This window comes from Acomys russatus, chromosome 30 (assembly GCF_903995435.1).
Source record: "Acomys russatus chromosome 30, mAcoRus1.1, whole genome shotgun sequence".
NCBI lineage: Eukaryota > Metazoa > Chordata > Mammalia > Rodentia > Muridae > Acomys > Acomys russatus.
The window spans coordinates 5,571,335-5,586,959 of NC_067166.1; the positions used below are offsets into that span (position 1 = coordinate 5,571,335).

Consider the following 15,625-nt stretch of genomic DNA (forward strand, 5'->3'; position numbering starts at 1 on the left):
CAGAAGGACAGTGCCACAAGCAGAGGGGAGAAAAGGAATTCATAGCAAAAGGACAGATGGACACTGCAACAGACAGACAAATACGCACATGATGGAAGACCACGTCTAGTCAGAATATCTCCCAGGAAGAAGAAAGGCCCACTGGACTCTAACTTTCAGGTCCCCAACCAGCCTCTACCCTCCTCCAGAGCGGGGAGACTGGCCTCCACAGACTGCATCAGCGGCACTCGCGCCCTGTGGCTGCTAGTTACAGTGAATGGGACACAGAGGAGAAGAATGAAATTTCTCCAACTTTCTTCACTGCAAGAGAAGCGATGGGTTGTAGAGCTGGCATCACACGCATGTCAGACCCTCCGGGAGGTCCAAAAGTAGCTCTTTGCTCCTTTGGGGCACGGGGATCTTCTTGGTACCCTGCCTACGTCTTTGAAAACAGAAGTGCCATCAGTTTAAAACAAAAACAAAAAACAACTTTGCATGTTGCTAATTTGAAAATGCTGTTTTCCTAACAGAATCTAACTGGTAGCCCTTGTAGTGACTAAAATAAAATCAAGGTGGTATCTGTATTGAGGCGTTAGTGAGAAAGGAAGTTAGGCTTAGGAAGAAGGATGGGAAAACACTTAAAACAGTGGTCATAAATCTTGGATTCTCAGGGTCAGACATGGACATGGAGTTGACTACCACAGTCGCTCTAGGAAGGGCGAGCCTTCACATGCCAGTCAGCAGGTGATCTAAACCCACATGCGAGGGGCTGCACACACAGAATGCAAGCTTTCTGGTGTTCCTGTACAGAAAAGATTGTTTTGGCAAAGGACTGTTTAAATTATTAAAGCTGGATCTTAAAAAAAAAAAAAACAACAACAACAAAAAAAAACTATTCCTTAGCCTTTATCTTATAATCCTGTGACTCATAAACCTAGCAAATTAAGCACTCACTTCTAAGAAGGACTTTGGTTAACACTTAACCTCATTAACACATTGTGCCATACTTCCTTGAGAATTTTAACTAACATTTCTAAACATAGTATATTCTGTTTTATTTTAAAGTATCTAAAACACTTCATACAGAAAATGTTTTCAAGTATTCTTATAACTCCAGTAAACTACCACTCACTTTAGTGAATATTATGTTTTCAAACATTTTCCTAGTTAAATATATATATATTTTAAACAACTATTTGTTTAAAATAGTTTAAATCAACTACTCAATTTGATGGTTCTAAGAAACCAGTATTATCTTGACCTCATTACCTAAGTGTCAATGTGATTTCATATACTTCATCATGCATATGCATGATTCTGGGGCTTTTGTTTTTGTTTTTGTTTTTTGATACGGGGTTTCTCTGTGTAGCCTTAGCTGTCCTGGACTCACTTTGCAGACCTGTGAGGCCTCAAATGGAGATCCATCTGCCCCTGCCTCCCCGAGTGCTGGGTTTACAGGCATGTGCCACAGCACCTGGCTCATACAATTCAAACAGACTTCTTTCTTGCAATGCTAGAGATCAAAGCCAGGGCCGCACTTATCTTTCTTGGCCAGGGCTCTACCACTAGGCTGCAGCTCCTGCTCTTCAGCAAAGCCTTCTGACAGGAAGTCAGGACCCAGGTTCCTCCCTGCTGGACTTCGCCAAGCTGTGGAGAATAAATACTTCCCAACTTACTGCAACAGAAATATCATGCCTTATGCACGGCATTCTACATTCAAGTATTTTATATATATACAAATATATATACATATATACATATATATATACATATATATATATATATATATGTATATATATAGTGTGTGTGTTTGTGGGTGTGTGTGTGTGTGTGTCTATCCTAATATGTCTCTTAAAGGGGCATCACTGACATCTCCCCTAAATTAGTTCGACAGCTCACTAGCTTTCACATTTCCTTGCCATTTTAGTGTCTTCCAGGCTAAACCTAAGGACACACTAAGGCCATCTTTACGGACAAGTTATCCTGCCCTGATCAAATCCATCCACTATGCTGCCTTCTGCTGAGACTACCCAACAAAAGGGATCCTCTTCAGTTTCAGCACCAGATTTCTCCTTGCTGTTAGATGGTCACATAAAGCCATAATCTTGCTCCTAGTCTTCCTAGCAGAGGGAAAGAAACACAAAGGGGCTGGAGCGGGGGATGGAATGGAGTGGGAGGAAGAGCAAGGCGTCTACAGCGGAAAACAGCAGCGGACCATGAAGCCAAACGGTTCTTCGGGGAGATTAACACAACTGAGCGATTTACACCAAGGCGGACTATGGAGAGGATGGGGGATTCCAATTTCCAATCAGAAGTGAAAGCAATAAATCACTGTTTACTCTGCAGAGGTTAAGAAGAATTAGAGTACTACAAATAATTATATTTTTTTAAAAAGTATAACCCAAACAAAATGCACACGTTCCTAGAAATACAAGACAAACTCAAGAAGACACAGATCCCCTATATTGCACTATAATTAGTAAAAAGATCGCAAAAATTGTCCAAAATCTCCTAGTGAAATCCAGCTTCACTGGAAAATTCTTCCAAAACATTTAAGAAACTAATGTCAATATTTCTGAAAGTCTCTCAAGTAACTATGGGGACAGGATATCCCAAACTGTTTTACATAATCCGTGTTACCTTGATACAAAAACCAGGTGAAGAGACAAGAAAAAAATGTAATGTATGTATTGTGAGCACTGATACAACCACTCAAATATGCTGGCGAATCAAATTCAATAACATATAAGGTCTAGCTGTCTATCTATGTATCTTTCTCTATCAAGTGGAATTTATTTCTGGAGTGCCAGGCTGGGTCATTGCATAAAAATGTAGTGATAGACCATACAGTAGCAAAATGAAGAATAAAACCCACATCGCCGCCACTCAATTATTAGCGCAAAATTCAGTAGCCTTTAATAATTTAAAAGATACTCAACAAATATAGAAGGAATCTTTATCAACATAAAAGACACATTAAACCATAAAGCTCACATTCAAATGGTAAAAGACTGAAAACTTATAAGAAGATGAGCAGAGAAAAAGAACATGTTTCATTACTTCTATTTAACACATACCTGGAAATTATAACCAGAGCAATTAAATTTAAAACAATGAAAACAAAAACAAACCACCATCAACAAAAACAAAACAACAACAACCAAAAAAAAAAAAAAAAAAAAAAGGCCCAGTAAGAAGGAAGAAGTAAAATTGTTTGTTTGCAAACGATGATATCTTAAGTGTGGGAAACCCTTCAGGTTAGAACAAAATTCTACAACATCTCCAATTCTAGTAGCACAAAAGGAATAAAACGGATAATCGGTTAAGCCAAAGAATCGAAAGACTTATACAATGAAAAATATAAAACATCAATGAATGAAATTAAAGACGATATGATGAAGACACTTCAGGTGCACTGACGATCTGTCCTCCCACCACAAAGCACTCTACAGGATCCACACAATGCATATACAATTTCTCGTGATTTTTATGACATAAGCTCATATGGAATCTCAAGGGGGCACATAGACAAAATAAAACTAAAGGGGGAGAATTTTACCTCCAGACTTAAACAAAGTTACAGCACTCAACAATCTTGCAGTGCTAGCACAGAGGCAGATATGAACCAACGGACAGCACTGCAGCACCTCGACATGAAAGGCCAAACCACTCTAGACAAGGACATCAAGACTATTCAATAAACACAGTACAGTGTTTTAAACCAAACTGACTATCCACCTGGAAAAAAGAAACGTACCCACTCCCACTTAACACCACATAGACAAGTCAACATTGTAAACCGGGCAGAGTCCTAAACGTAAGAGCTAAAACCATGTAGTTCAGAAGAAATATAGACCCAAGTTCATGATACTGCATTTGGCAATTAATTCTTAGACATGACATCAGAGGTGGGGAAAACAAAAAAGTGTGGGCATTTTGAACTTAGAAAACGTAACAGTATGAAAAGGTGTGTGTGTGTCTTGACTGTCAATCTGACAGGTTAAGAATTGCCATGGAGACACATCACTGGGTGTTGGTGAGAAATGGTCTAGGTTCAGTGAACTGAGACGGAAAGACTGCCCCAAATACAGGTGGCACCACTGCGCGGGCTGGGGTGGCCTAATGGAGGAAAGGGAGACTGAAGTAGACTGCAGCACTCATCTCTCAGCCTCCTGACTGCCCACGCAGGCAGCCAAGCTGCCTCCAATCCGGGCGGCTCTGACGGCCTGTGCAGCCCTGCACCGTGAGCAAACCCTTTCTTCCTTAAACTGCGTCTGCCGCAGCCATGTGGCAATAGCTAATAAATACATCACCAAATTGGGGGCGGGGGTGGGGGTAGGGGGGTGTGTACATTTCAAAACCTCGTCTGGCAAAAGATGAATATCCAAAGCATTGTAAAGAATTCCTAAGCCTCAACAACAAAATCCACACAATGGGTGTGTGTGTGTGTGTGTGTGTGTGTGCGCGCGCGCGCGCCCATGTATGCCTAGGTGAGCAATGTGGAAGCTAGACACTACCTAACACGAGTTCATCTTCACCATGTTTGCTGAGAGTCCCTCAATCAACCTGACCTCCCTGTTGGCTCTGCTGACTGGGCGGGGGCCCAGGGAAGGACCATCCTGTGCTGGAGTTACAGACATGTATTGCCACACCTCGCCTCTGAGCGGGTGCTGGTGATTGGGGCTCGGGCCCCTCATGCTTGTACATCAAACACTTCTCCCCACTGAGCCATGACCCCAATCCCAACAACGCTGCTTTAAAAAGAAAAAAGAGTTCAAATGACGGTAACAAAGAAAGGGTAAAATACACAGGCTTTAACTAAAATAGGGGTCTAAAAGACATCATCCAAACACTGAGCAGACATTTCTCCAAAGAAGACACAGGAAAGGCTTTACAAATGCGTGGAAAGATGTTTATCACAGTCCCCTCATAAAGGCCACCCTTTTAATACTACCATACTGAGTTTCGAGCCCCAACTTATGAATTATATGGATGTACACACAAAAATAACACGTGTTAGGAAGGGCGCGGGAGTTGAGCACACAGCACTACAGCCTTGAGGGAAAACAGCGGAGCGCTTTCTCTAAAAATTGAAAAAGAGACTTGCTATATAATCCAGTGTGCCATCTCTGAGTGGAGTTCAAAGACGTACCTACACATCCATGTCCTCTGTGGCTGAAACGCGGAAGCAAGCAACCCTGTGTCTGCTGCTTATAACGGAAAAGATAAGCAAATTGCAGGCAATGCATACAAGGTGATATTTAGACTATCGCATATGTCACCATCTGGGTCAATCCTGAGACCATACTGTGCTGTGAAAGAAACCAATTTCAAAAAGACGAAAGCTGCCATTCTTCTGCTATGAGTACTTGACGGCAGCAGAAACCACAGAACCAAATCAAGCAGCGGTTGCAGGAAGTAGACCAGCAGTGGACAGTTACTGGGTGTCTGTTATCGAATGTCAGTGCTCCACAAGATGGGATGACGTCATAGGGTTGGATGACAGCTATGGCTGCACGCCATTACAACTCAATTTAAAGCCCTTAAACTATACTTTAAAAATGGTATGTTTTAAGCCGGGCGTGGTGGTGCATGCCTTTAAGCACAGAACTCACTGTGAGTTCGAGGCCAGCCTGGTCAACAAAGTGAGTCCAGAACAGCCAAAGCTACACAGAAAAACCCTGTCTCAAAAACAAACAAACAAACAAGATACATTTTACATTCTGTGTATTTTATGATAATTTTAAAAATCTTGGGGGGAAAATTTCATAGTTTATCCCAAATGCATTCCTCCTCTTCCCCCTCCCCCTTCTCCCTCTCTGCTGAAGTCAGTAACTAGAATAATCCTTGGCACTCTTCCCCCCCCCCCCCCCAAGCACATGTCCAATCTATCAGGAAATTCTGTCAACAACAGCTTCAAAATAGATCTGGAATCCAACTCCTCTTCACCACCTCTACCCTCACCACTCTAGTCTGACCCATTGTCACCTGTGGCCTGATGACCGCAAGAGCTTTCAACTGGCCCTCCGTTTCCACACTAACCTCCTAGAGTCTATTTACAACACAGCAGCCAGCGCAGTCTTGTTAAAACATGTTGGTCACCTCTCATCCTCCAAGTCCTCTGTGTCTACCTCACTCCAGATAAAAACCAAGGCCCTTGTAAACCTCTGCCTGTCTCCTCTCACCACCCACCATTTTACTGGGACTCAAGACCATCCCTCCAAAGTCCGATACTTTGGCTTGCTGAGCACTTGGTGCTGAAGGGCACCAGAGACCCGAGAAGCCTCAGACCAAGGTATCTGGTGTCTCTCACCTTCTCTCTTACCCTTCTTTCTCACCTTTGAGAACCACACAACCCAGGCTTCCTCTTCCACAAACTGATCGTAGAAATTAGAGCCCTTTACCAAAGCAAGTTATAAAAATGAGTGATGTCACTCTCTCCCTCCTTCTAGCCTTTCTGTTCAGGGCAGTTGATGAAACTCTGTGTTCTAGACATATGTTTCATGGATGAACATTTATCTCTTTAAAAATCACATTCTATAAACTTGGCACATCTTAGACACCTGTCAGATTTCTACCAAGTCCGTCCCCCTCTAAGGTTTATACAAGTGACAAAGAACAGGACAAGTAAGCTGAGCCCCAAAATTCTTCAACCTTGACAAGTCAGGCACAAGAGGAGAAACCAGTCAATGCGGCAGGACAAAACACAGACATAGACCCTCACGGAGGTCAAAGGAGTGAGGGAGTAACCAACCAAGATGAGCTCCAGGGGTCAGGGACGATCAGAAACAAAGACATCACCCTGTGTGGAGAAATGGAGAAAACCAGAGAACTTTACAGGCACATTTCACAGCATTCATCTCTCTCTCTCTCTCTCTCTCTCTCTCTCTCTCTCTCTCTCTCTCTCACACACACACACACACACACACACACACACACATGCACGCGCACGCGCACAGACACAGAGAAAGGTGTGTGTGTAAAATCTAAGAGTCAGAGGATGACTTTTTCAGGCATTGGCTCCCGCCTTGCAGTGTGGATTCCTAGGGATGAACCCAGGTCACTGCTTTCAGAGCAAGTGCCTCCAGCAGCAGAGCTGCCGCCTCATCAACTCAGCAAGCGCAACGCAAACGCAGTGACAGAGACAGAAACTGAGGAGTGTTTAGTGCCACTAACACTCTTCTCCTTAGCCTCCATCGGGCCACTGCTTCCATTCCCAGGGCTTCGACTATCTGGAGGAGCTTCACAGCCATGTCTAGCTTCTGTCTCTCCCTAACGAACAAATTAAAATGCAATTTAAACTCCCCACTGCCCACCTACTTCTACAATAGCCTTTAGGTGCTCTAACCAAAACCAAAACTCACTACCAGTCTTACCACAGACATGTCCTCTTGCCTTTCCTCTGTTTTAATGAGCACATCACGGCCAACCCCATCATGTAAACCCACAAGTGTCTGAGTGAGGTGGCACTGAAGAGACAGAGGCCCGAGCCCCAGAAGATCAAGGTCACTCTGACCACATGTTAACAGATCACTCTGGATTTCACGAGAACCTATCTCACAAACAAACCAATCAAATGAAAAAAAAACCACAAATCCCATCCCATCCTCATCTGCTCCGTCTCCTTTTATCCATGATATATGCTGGTGGCTTAATTTGTATGGATTCCACTCGTTACACAGTTCTTTAGGATTTATACTCTACTGGTTTATAACAAAGTATTCATTCTTTCTGTCAGAAATGTAATTATACCAACATATGTATTCTACCTAGACATGATGATTAAAGCAGCTCAAATAGATCTGCATTAATTATCCAGACCTATGTTTATAAAAATTAATTTGTTTTACCTTAATGAATAAGACTGGATTAAAATAATAATAATAACGATAATAATAATAATAATGATAATAATAATTTGGAAATGGACTATCCTGGAAGATTACAACTTGAAATACAAGAAGATCCCCAGCTGAAAATTTCCACTTCGATTAGGCAAACCTCTGGGAGGTTAAGGTGATAAATACTGTGGAAACCCGGTCACCACGTTGGAGTTCTCCCAACTCTGACTTGGTATGGCCTGTTCTCCCCTGTCCAAAACGTGTAAAATAATGAAAGAATGCTGGCATTTCTAAGGCAGATAAAATGCATGACATATAATACTTTCCCCTCCCCCTTTCAGAGGCACAGACCCACTGAGGTAAGCCACTGCTAGATACACAGAGGCAAGGACCGGAGACGGTGAAGGCTCCTTCCTCTCTTTTATTTTATTTTATTTTTTGGTTTTTTGAGACAGGGTTTCTCTGTGTAGCCTTGATTGTCCTGGACTCATTTTGTAGACCAGGCTGGCCTCAACCTCACAACAATCCGCCTGCCTCTGCCTCCCAAGTGCTGGGATTAAAGGCGTGTGTGCCACCACCACAGCCTGGCTGCTCCTTCATTTATGAAACCCAGCAACGCAGTCTTGACTTTGATAACCTTCTCGCCAGCAGAAGGCAGGAGAAGGTCTCAGAAGGATTTTGGCCCCAAAACATTTCTGAATCGAGTTAGAGAAAGTTATGAAACTCACAGCGGTCATCCTTGACTTGTGTCCAGAATCACAATTCAAATGAAGCATGGAGTCTAATCGGATGTGGTCCTCAGCTGGGGGTACTTCCCAGCCACCAAAAGGAAAAAAGCTCTAATTTCACCCCAATAAAAAAAATGTGACCTGGCAAAGGAAAAAAAAATAAGTATATACCTTTGTGATAAAATGATAAGATGCAGAAGCAACACACTGCATAGCGTCCTTATACAGGGCTGCATTGTTTTTTGTTTTTAACAGTAATTTTACACATTTAAAAACTGTTTACAAGGCTGAAATATTGGGAGAACTGGCATCAGCATACCTGATACATATAACACATAGGATAAACCATCTCTGCCCTACCTCATACAACAGTTCGACCTGTGCTGTGTGAGCTTCCCAAGAAGTATAGGTGAAGGCCTTTAATTACTCTTCCTAGAATTTCAAAGGGCTGGCCTTGAGTGTCCCTCAAGATATAGGATGTCCCCAGTCTTTCCCTCCTGGTTCATGGAAATGGCATGGCAACATCACTTGAAATACTAGAAATTTGTTTTTATTTTTTAAAATATATATATGACCAGAGTTTCTAAATCCTGCCCATTACAGACTTACACCACATTCTGTACTTTCATTGTCTCTAGCACATATTCTTAATGTAGTACCTGCTACACTATATTAGAACCAAAACATTGTAGAATGTCTCCCCTCAACTCAGAGTGATTGTGAGATAGATAAAATCAATATATGAAATTATTCATGGTTTGCTTCAAGAAAGCGGAATACATCCGTTAAATTCACCCCAAAACGTAATATATGTAAGGTCCCAAGCTCAATTCCAGTTCTTAAAGAGGAGAGAGGGGTATAGTAAGGCATTACATAAGTATGGCCTGAAATTCTAGCACCGGGGAAGTAGAGACAGGACAGCCAAGACAGCCAAGAGTTCAAGGTCAACTTGAGGTACAAGGACAGTTCCAGGCCAATCTGAACTCTATGACAACCAATCCCAGCCACACCTCTTCTAGCCTCACTGGAAGGGAGGTAAATGTTCTAGTCAACTATTTCAATTATAATGCATGAGTGCTTAAAAAAAAAAAAATCTAAAAAATACTCCAGGTCTTGAACTTTGAAAAATATCTTGTAAGAATAAAAGCAAAGAGAATCATCAGAAATATAATTATAAAAACATTAATATGACACACAAAATATTCTTTGAGAGGAAAAAAAATCATTAACTGTCCAGATCTTGAGTGAGTGTGTGTGTGTGTGTGTGTGTGTGTGTGTGTGTGTGAGTGAGTGTGTGTGAATGTGTGTGTGTGTGTGTGTGTCTATATCTGTTTGAAATACTTGATTATCAGCACTGCACACCTTCATGTAAGAAAAACCACCTACGTAACTGGAGTGGTATTCTTAAAAACTCAAGCTACTTGTGGTCAATATCTACTTGAGCACCAATATTGAAGATAGGGTCGTAACAAGAAAACCAAAGGTCAATAATAAGGAAATCAAAATCCTACGGTTAGATAGCCACCAATGAAAACATGAAAGAAAATGAACCCAACTTTTACTCATTAGGGATATCAACAGGTACGGCTGACGCAGCTTAGAACATCTGATTTCTAGCAAACAGTCCTTTCACATTATAAAAAACAAAAATAGATTTAAAAGCCCACCAAGGTCTGCGGGACCTTTTTTTTTTTTTTTTTTTTTTAAATGAAGCTTCCTCAGCGGGCAGGAGGATGTACACCAGAGCTAAGCTGAGAACACAAGCAAATCGTAGCTGCCTCACGGGCTGCATCACCAGCTCAGAACTTACTTGCTGAGCCATGTCTGCGGAGCCACCTAAGTTCTCTGAGCCTCACCTCACCTCAGCAACAAGAGTAAGGAAATGGTTACTACAAGGATTACTTTATTCACAGGGCAGCATGCCTGCCATAGAGATGTGCCAACAACTAATGCTGATTACCATTGTGGCTGCCATTTTTATTATACCATGCCACTGACTACACTCTGTTCAGGGTAAGAGATGAGTGGAAAACAAGCTTCTGGTTGTTAGTCAAGATTTTGGAATTTACATAATTGGTGCTACTTCATTTCTGTACACATGAACCTGCTTATACAGCTACTGCAGAATAGAAGGGATACACTACAAAACAAGATCCTTACCAGAAGTGTCAAGAAACAGGCTTATGCTCTTGTGTTAGTTTGTGATTTACATAACCTCCTTCAAATGGGGACTGGGTAAAGAAAAAGTCATTAGAATGATTGGCCCTACTGTATTTTCTTTCTTTCTTTTTTTTTGGGGGGGGGAGCAGGGTTCCAGACAGGGTCTCTCTGTGTAGCCTTGGCTGTCCTAGACTCACTTTGTAGACCAGGCTGGCCTTGAACTCACAGCCCTTGCCTCCCGAGTGCTAGGGTTAAAGGCGTGCGCCACCACAGTCGGCTTGGCCCTACTGTATTTTAATCCATATGAATTTCCACTCTGGAGCCTGACTCGGTGAATACATACTGATCCCAAAGCGGAGGAGAAACTAGGTGGCGTCTAAGGTCTTTAAGGGAACAGATATGTTCGCTTTTTCTTTAGTAATGGTAGAGTTGCTAGCTTTCCGTTGTCTTCTTTCCTTTGGTTTAAGCATATTAGACTGAAATGTAGTAGCACAGTCCAAGTTGTTTGAACATTTTTCGGCAGCGAGAACAAAACGTTATTTTGGGGCTGAGCCTGAGCACCCCTGGGAGGTGCTGGGAGCTCTGGGCCTCCGAAGCTGCTCCTGCATGTTCCCACCAGCTACACGGTCCACTTCCCTTTGTGGCTCAAAATAAGGAGGTTTTAGGTCACAGCACACTTTATACCTCTTACATGATCTAATAGCTTTTTTTCCTACTTATAAAAAAAAAGTTGGCAGATTTTGAGTGTGTAATTCATTGTAATTGTACAAATGAGCACACAGAACTCGGCTCCCGTCTAAGCTAAAACAGTAAGTTCTAGAACTCCCAGTTAGACGGCTGCACTGGGAGTAGCCTCGAACCGCACGTGCACTATGCTCGCTCTTCTAGACACACGCTTATGATAAAGTCTGATTTATACAGGAGACACGGAAAAGATGCTAACAATCGCATCATAAAAGCACAGCAATTGTAGCAACGCACTATAGTAAAGTGGCAGCTTCCCACCACAAAGTACAACAGGGCTATCTGAGCCCAAGCGTTAGGGACAAGTAGTCTGAGAGCCTAGTGGCTTACAGTGGCCAACAGGTGGGTGCCACATACAGTAACAACTCTACTCAGCAAAGTACTGGCTCACATCCTGAGAAAGGCAAAGCAGGGTGGTACAGGTTTTTATCACAACTTCTCAGGGCACTATGCAGTTTGATGACTATGCAAAGTATACTTCAGCAATCCCCCATTTGGGGGATTCAAATGCCCCTGAAAATAGGTAACTGGGGGCACAGAGAGTAAAAGTGTAGGTGGTGGAGAAATAGGACATATATAAAAATTTTTAAAAAGAACTCTTTAATTCATTGTTGTTGTTGTAAAAATCATTTTAAATGTTTAAAACGTGTCAAAGCGAAGAGACATTTTCATAATTCAGCTTCAAAAGAAATCTTTGGCAGCGAGAACTCAAACTATTCTCGGGTCAAAGCCTAAGCTATCTCAAAGCACTTCTAGTACTATCTAGGCATGGTGATGCACAGTTGGGGAGGCAGAGGCAGGCAGATCTCTGTGAGTTTGAGGTCAGCCTGGTCTACAAAGCAAGTCCAGGACAGCCAAGGCAACACAGAAAAATTGTCTTCCCCCCCCCCCGCAAAAAAATTAATTTATTAATAATAGAATAATTTTTTAAATCAAAGGGTAACAAAAGTGGCTGGGCACTTTTTTTTTTTTTTGCGATAAATGATATCTCTAAAAGAGCTTCCATCTTATTTTAATATACTTTTTAATTATGAAGGAAAGGACACAAAATTGGAAAAGAGCTACTCTGGGTCTCACTACACCCTACTCCCCAATAAGTGAGATCCTAATATGCCCCTCAAAGAGTGACCAGGAAAATGAAAACAAAAACCTAAGGGCAGGTCATTCAAAGAGGCCCTGTGATGGCAAACTCCCTCCCCGCCTCTCTCCCCGTCGGTGGGCTCCAGGCACTTCACTCCTTTCTACCTCTGGCTCGTTTTTTTTTAAAGGATCCAGTGTGAAAATGTGCTGACAGAAGCTTCGGGAATTGCAAGCATCAGACAAAAGGGAAAGGAAAGGAAATACGAGTCAGGCAATTCATTGAAGAAAGCAGCACGAACTTGTCTGGGTGTCCTCCAGATAATGAGAAACATCTCACGAATGCCAAGGAAAGTACGTTAAATGGCTGTTCTTTTAACACCCCTTTCAGGTACATGTCTTAAGGCTGGTGTCACAGAAAAGCAGGAGGGGCTGCCCCTACTTCATGATCACACTAGCTCTGAACATAATTAAAACTAATCCTTTTACCTGCCTACATTTCTTACAAGCAGTCTGTCTAGTGCATACATTAAAAAGGTCTGGATGGTTTTGCACCAACAAGATTCAATCAGTACCTTAACATTGGGTAGGGAGGGGTGGCTGGGGGAGGGGGGTGGAAGGGGGGGAAGCAAGTCCAAACAACATCAGCTCATTCACTTATTTAAAACATTCAGCAATTTTAAAAGGCTTAGAAAACATGGAGCACAGTGGTATATCAAAATGACAAGCCTTCATCAGACACACAACAGCCAAATTTGCTTACCTGGAGCTTTGAGACGCAGCCAGGGCACGAAAACCCGACAGAAGGAAAGCTTATGCCATGACTTGCATTGGGAACAGGGGGTGGAAACAAGTGTTTGCAAACCAATGGAGGTGCTCACGAGACAGGGTAGTGGTGAAGGGGAAAACAAAACAAAACAAAGCAAAACTCTGTCTTGGAACTAACTAGTAGATACAATTGTAACAGAGTGCCAACAAAAAGCATTACCTGGAACCCGCCCAAGGGTTAAGCAGGGGTTAGTGTCCCACTAGCCTGGTATTCAAAGTCTTGACTTAGACGCCCGAGAAAATACATTGTACCCTGGCTCATCTGTTGGTGACACAATTTTTCTTATATAGCCTCATTTATCTCTCTGTAATCTATCACAGATGGGACAAAAACAGTAAGTCAAGCGATTGAATTGTATCTCTTCAATGACTACACTCAAAGGGTTTTTATTTAGACATCACAAACATTAACAAGAAAGTGCCTGTCCTCCCATGCAACCAGATTTGTTTTCAGTACTTGATGGTAGTTCAGCAGGGTGACTGGCTGTAGGCATCACCTACAGCACTTGTGTGCGTTGGTGTCTCCTGTGGCGCTTGGTCTCTATCTCAACAGCCTTGGTTCACACTCAGCTCATGCCTACCGCTTGACAGTGAGAGCAAGCCGGTATCGCTCTCCAAGGCCTTTGCCTTGATTCAATGCCCTATGCTGAGTTTGTTTCACAGACCTTTGCTTCCCAGCCTTCCTAGTTCATTCACTTCACCAATGCTCCACCTAGCATGCTGCCACAGAAAGAGCAGCCTTCCATGCTGTAGGAGTCTGCCAGGGATTCTCTACCTACCCATCGCAGCTTCCCACCGCCTGCTGAGCACATGCTTGCATCTCCTGGTAAAAGTCTAGGCTCGGCAATAGACCAGCCAGGCTAGGTAAATACACTTAAGAGCCATCTCAGTCTTAAAGCCTGATTACCTTCACCTCTGGTTGAGCGCTCCAGCCTCCATCAGTGACCTAGTTATAGTCACCCTGTCTTCCACAAGGACTCAGGCTGGCCAGAATGCATCTTATTTCTGATTGTTTCCCCGAAATAACTTTGTAGCCGTTGACTCCTACGCAGCTTGTTGGGTATACACTCCTACCAGCTCATGCTGGCTGTGGAACACAGTGTCCCCGGGTCAGCTGCACCCTTGCACAGTGGCCCCACTATCTGCGGCTACGGTGCTGAACAGCCTTTCTTCTGATGTTTTAACAAGTATCGTGGGCTAAACGGTTCTCTAAAAGGTAGCCGCAAATCACATAAATGTCCCCCTGATCTCTTGACTTTGGTAACCCAGACTCCTTGGAAAACTTCAAACACACATGTTTAAACCACACAAGCATAAAAATCAAGCAAGGGAAAGGCAGCTGTAGAGAAAGTCAGGGAATGAGAGTATCTTCTCACAGCATAAAACATGGGCATTTTGAAAGCCACGGGAGTGGGAATGAACGCTTTCTTTTTTTTTCTTTTTTAAACCTGAGTGTAATGATTCTTGATCCTCTAAGAGGCATAATGTTTACCATCTTTTTAGGCAGGAACATTACAAAGGGATGCTCCCATACCACAGAAGATTCAAGAAACAAAGGTGTGTGTGTGTGTGTGTGTGTGTGTGTGTGTGTGTGTGTGTGTTGTGACAGAGAGAGACAGAGAGACACAGAGATACACAGAGAGAGAGAGAGAGAAAGAGAGAGAGAGAGAGAGAGAGAAATGGGGGGGCATACATGTCCTTTTCTCTTTGCTGAAACCTGCAACTATGTCATGCCACAGGGATGAGGGAGGTAGCAATCAGCTGACTTCACAAAGATTACTCTGGGTTAATCCATATGGGTCCCAAGCAGTCATAAATCTTTAAACTTATGGGAAAGCAGAGGAGCCAGAGCCAAAAAGATGGTGCCATGAAAGTGACAGCCATGGCTGGCTTTGACATGAAAAGCAACCAACCGTCAAGTGGTTCAGACAGGCTACAGAACAACGGTTCCCAACCTTCCTAACGCTGCGACCCTTTAATACAGTTCCTCAGGCTGTTGGGACCCCCCCATAAAATCATTTCATTGCTACTTCATAATTGTAATTCTGCTATTAAGAACCGTAATATAAATATCTGATGTGCAGGGTATCTGATATGCAACCCTGCAGGGATCACAACCCACAGGTTGAGAACCCCTGTTCTACAGGTTGGAACAGGCACAAAATGGATCTCCCCCTACCCGTTAGAGCCTCTAACATCTCAGATTTAATTTTATCCTGGTGAGAGCCCATTGCTGACCTCAGGCTCCCCAAAACAATAATGAATGTG

At 42.9% G+C, this 15,625-nt stretch overlaps 1 protein-coding gene across 2 annotated transcripts in view; it reads right to left on the reverse strand.

The window, feature by feature from the left end:
- The window catches only part of Arl15 (ADP ribosylation factor like GTPase 15), a 365,109-nt gene that overhangs the window by 252,541 nt on the left and 96,943 nt on the right, over positions 1–15,625 (reverse strand). Inside the window, exon 2 of one of the 2 annotated variants that reach the window (XM_051172409.1) lies at positions 8,549–8,689. The exons of the other annotated variant lie outside the window; for it this stretch is intronic. Within the exon in view, the coding sequence (XP_051028366.1) occupies positions 8,549–8,596 (48 nt within the window). The 5' untranslated portion in view covers positions 8,597–8,689. The remainder of the gene's footprint in view (positions 1–8,548; positions 8,690–15,625) is intronic. 2 annotated transcript variants of the gene reach the window in all.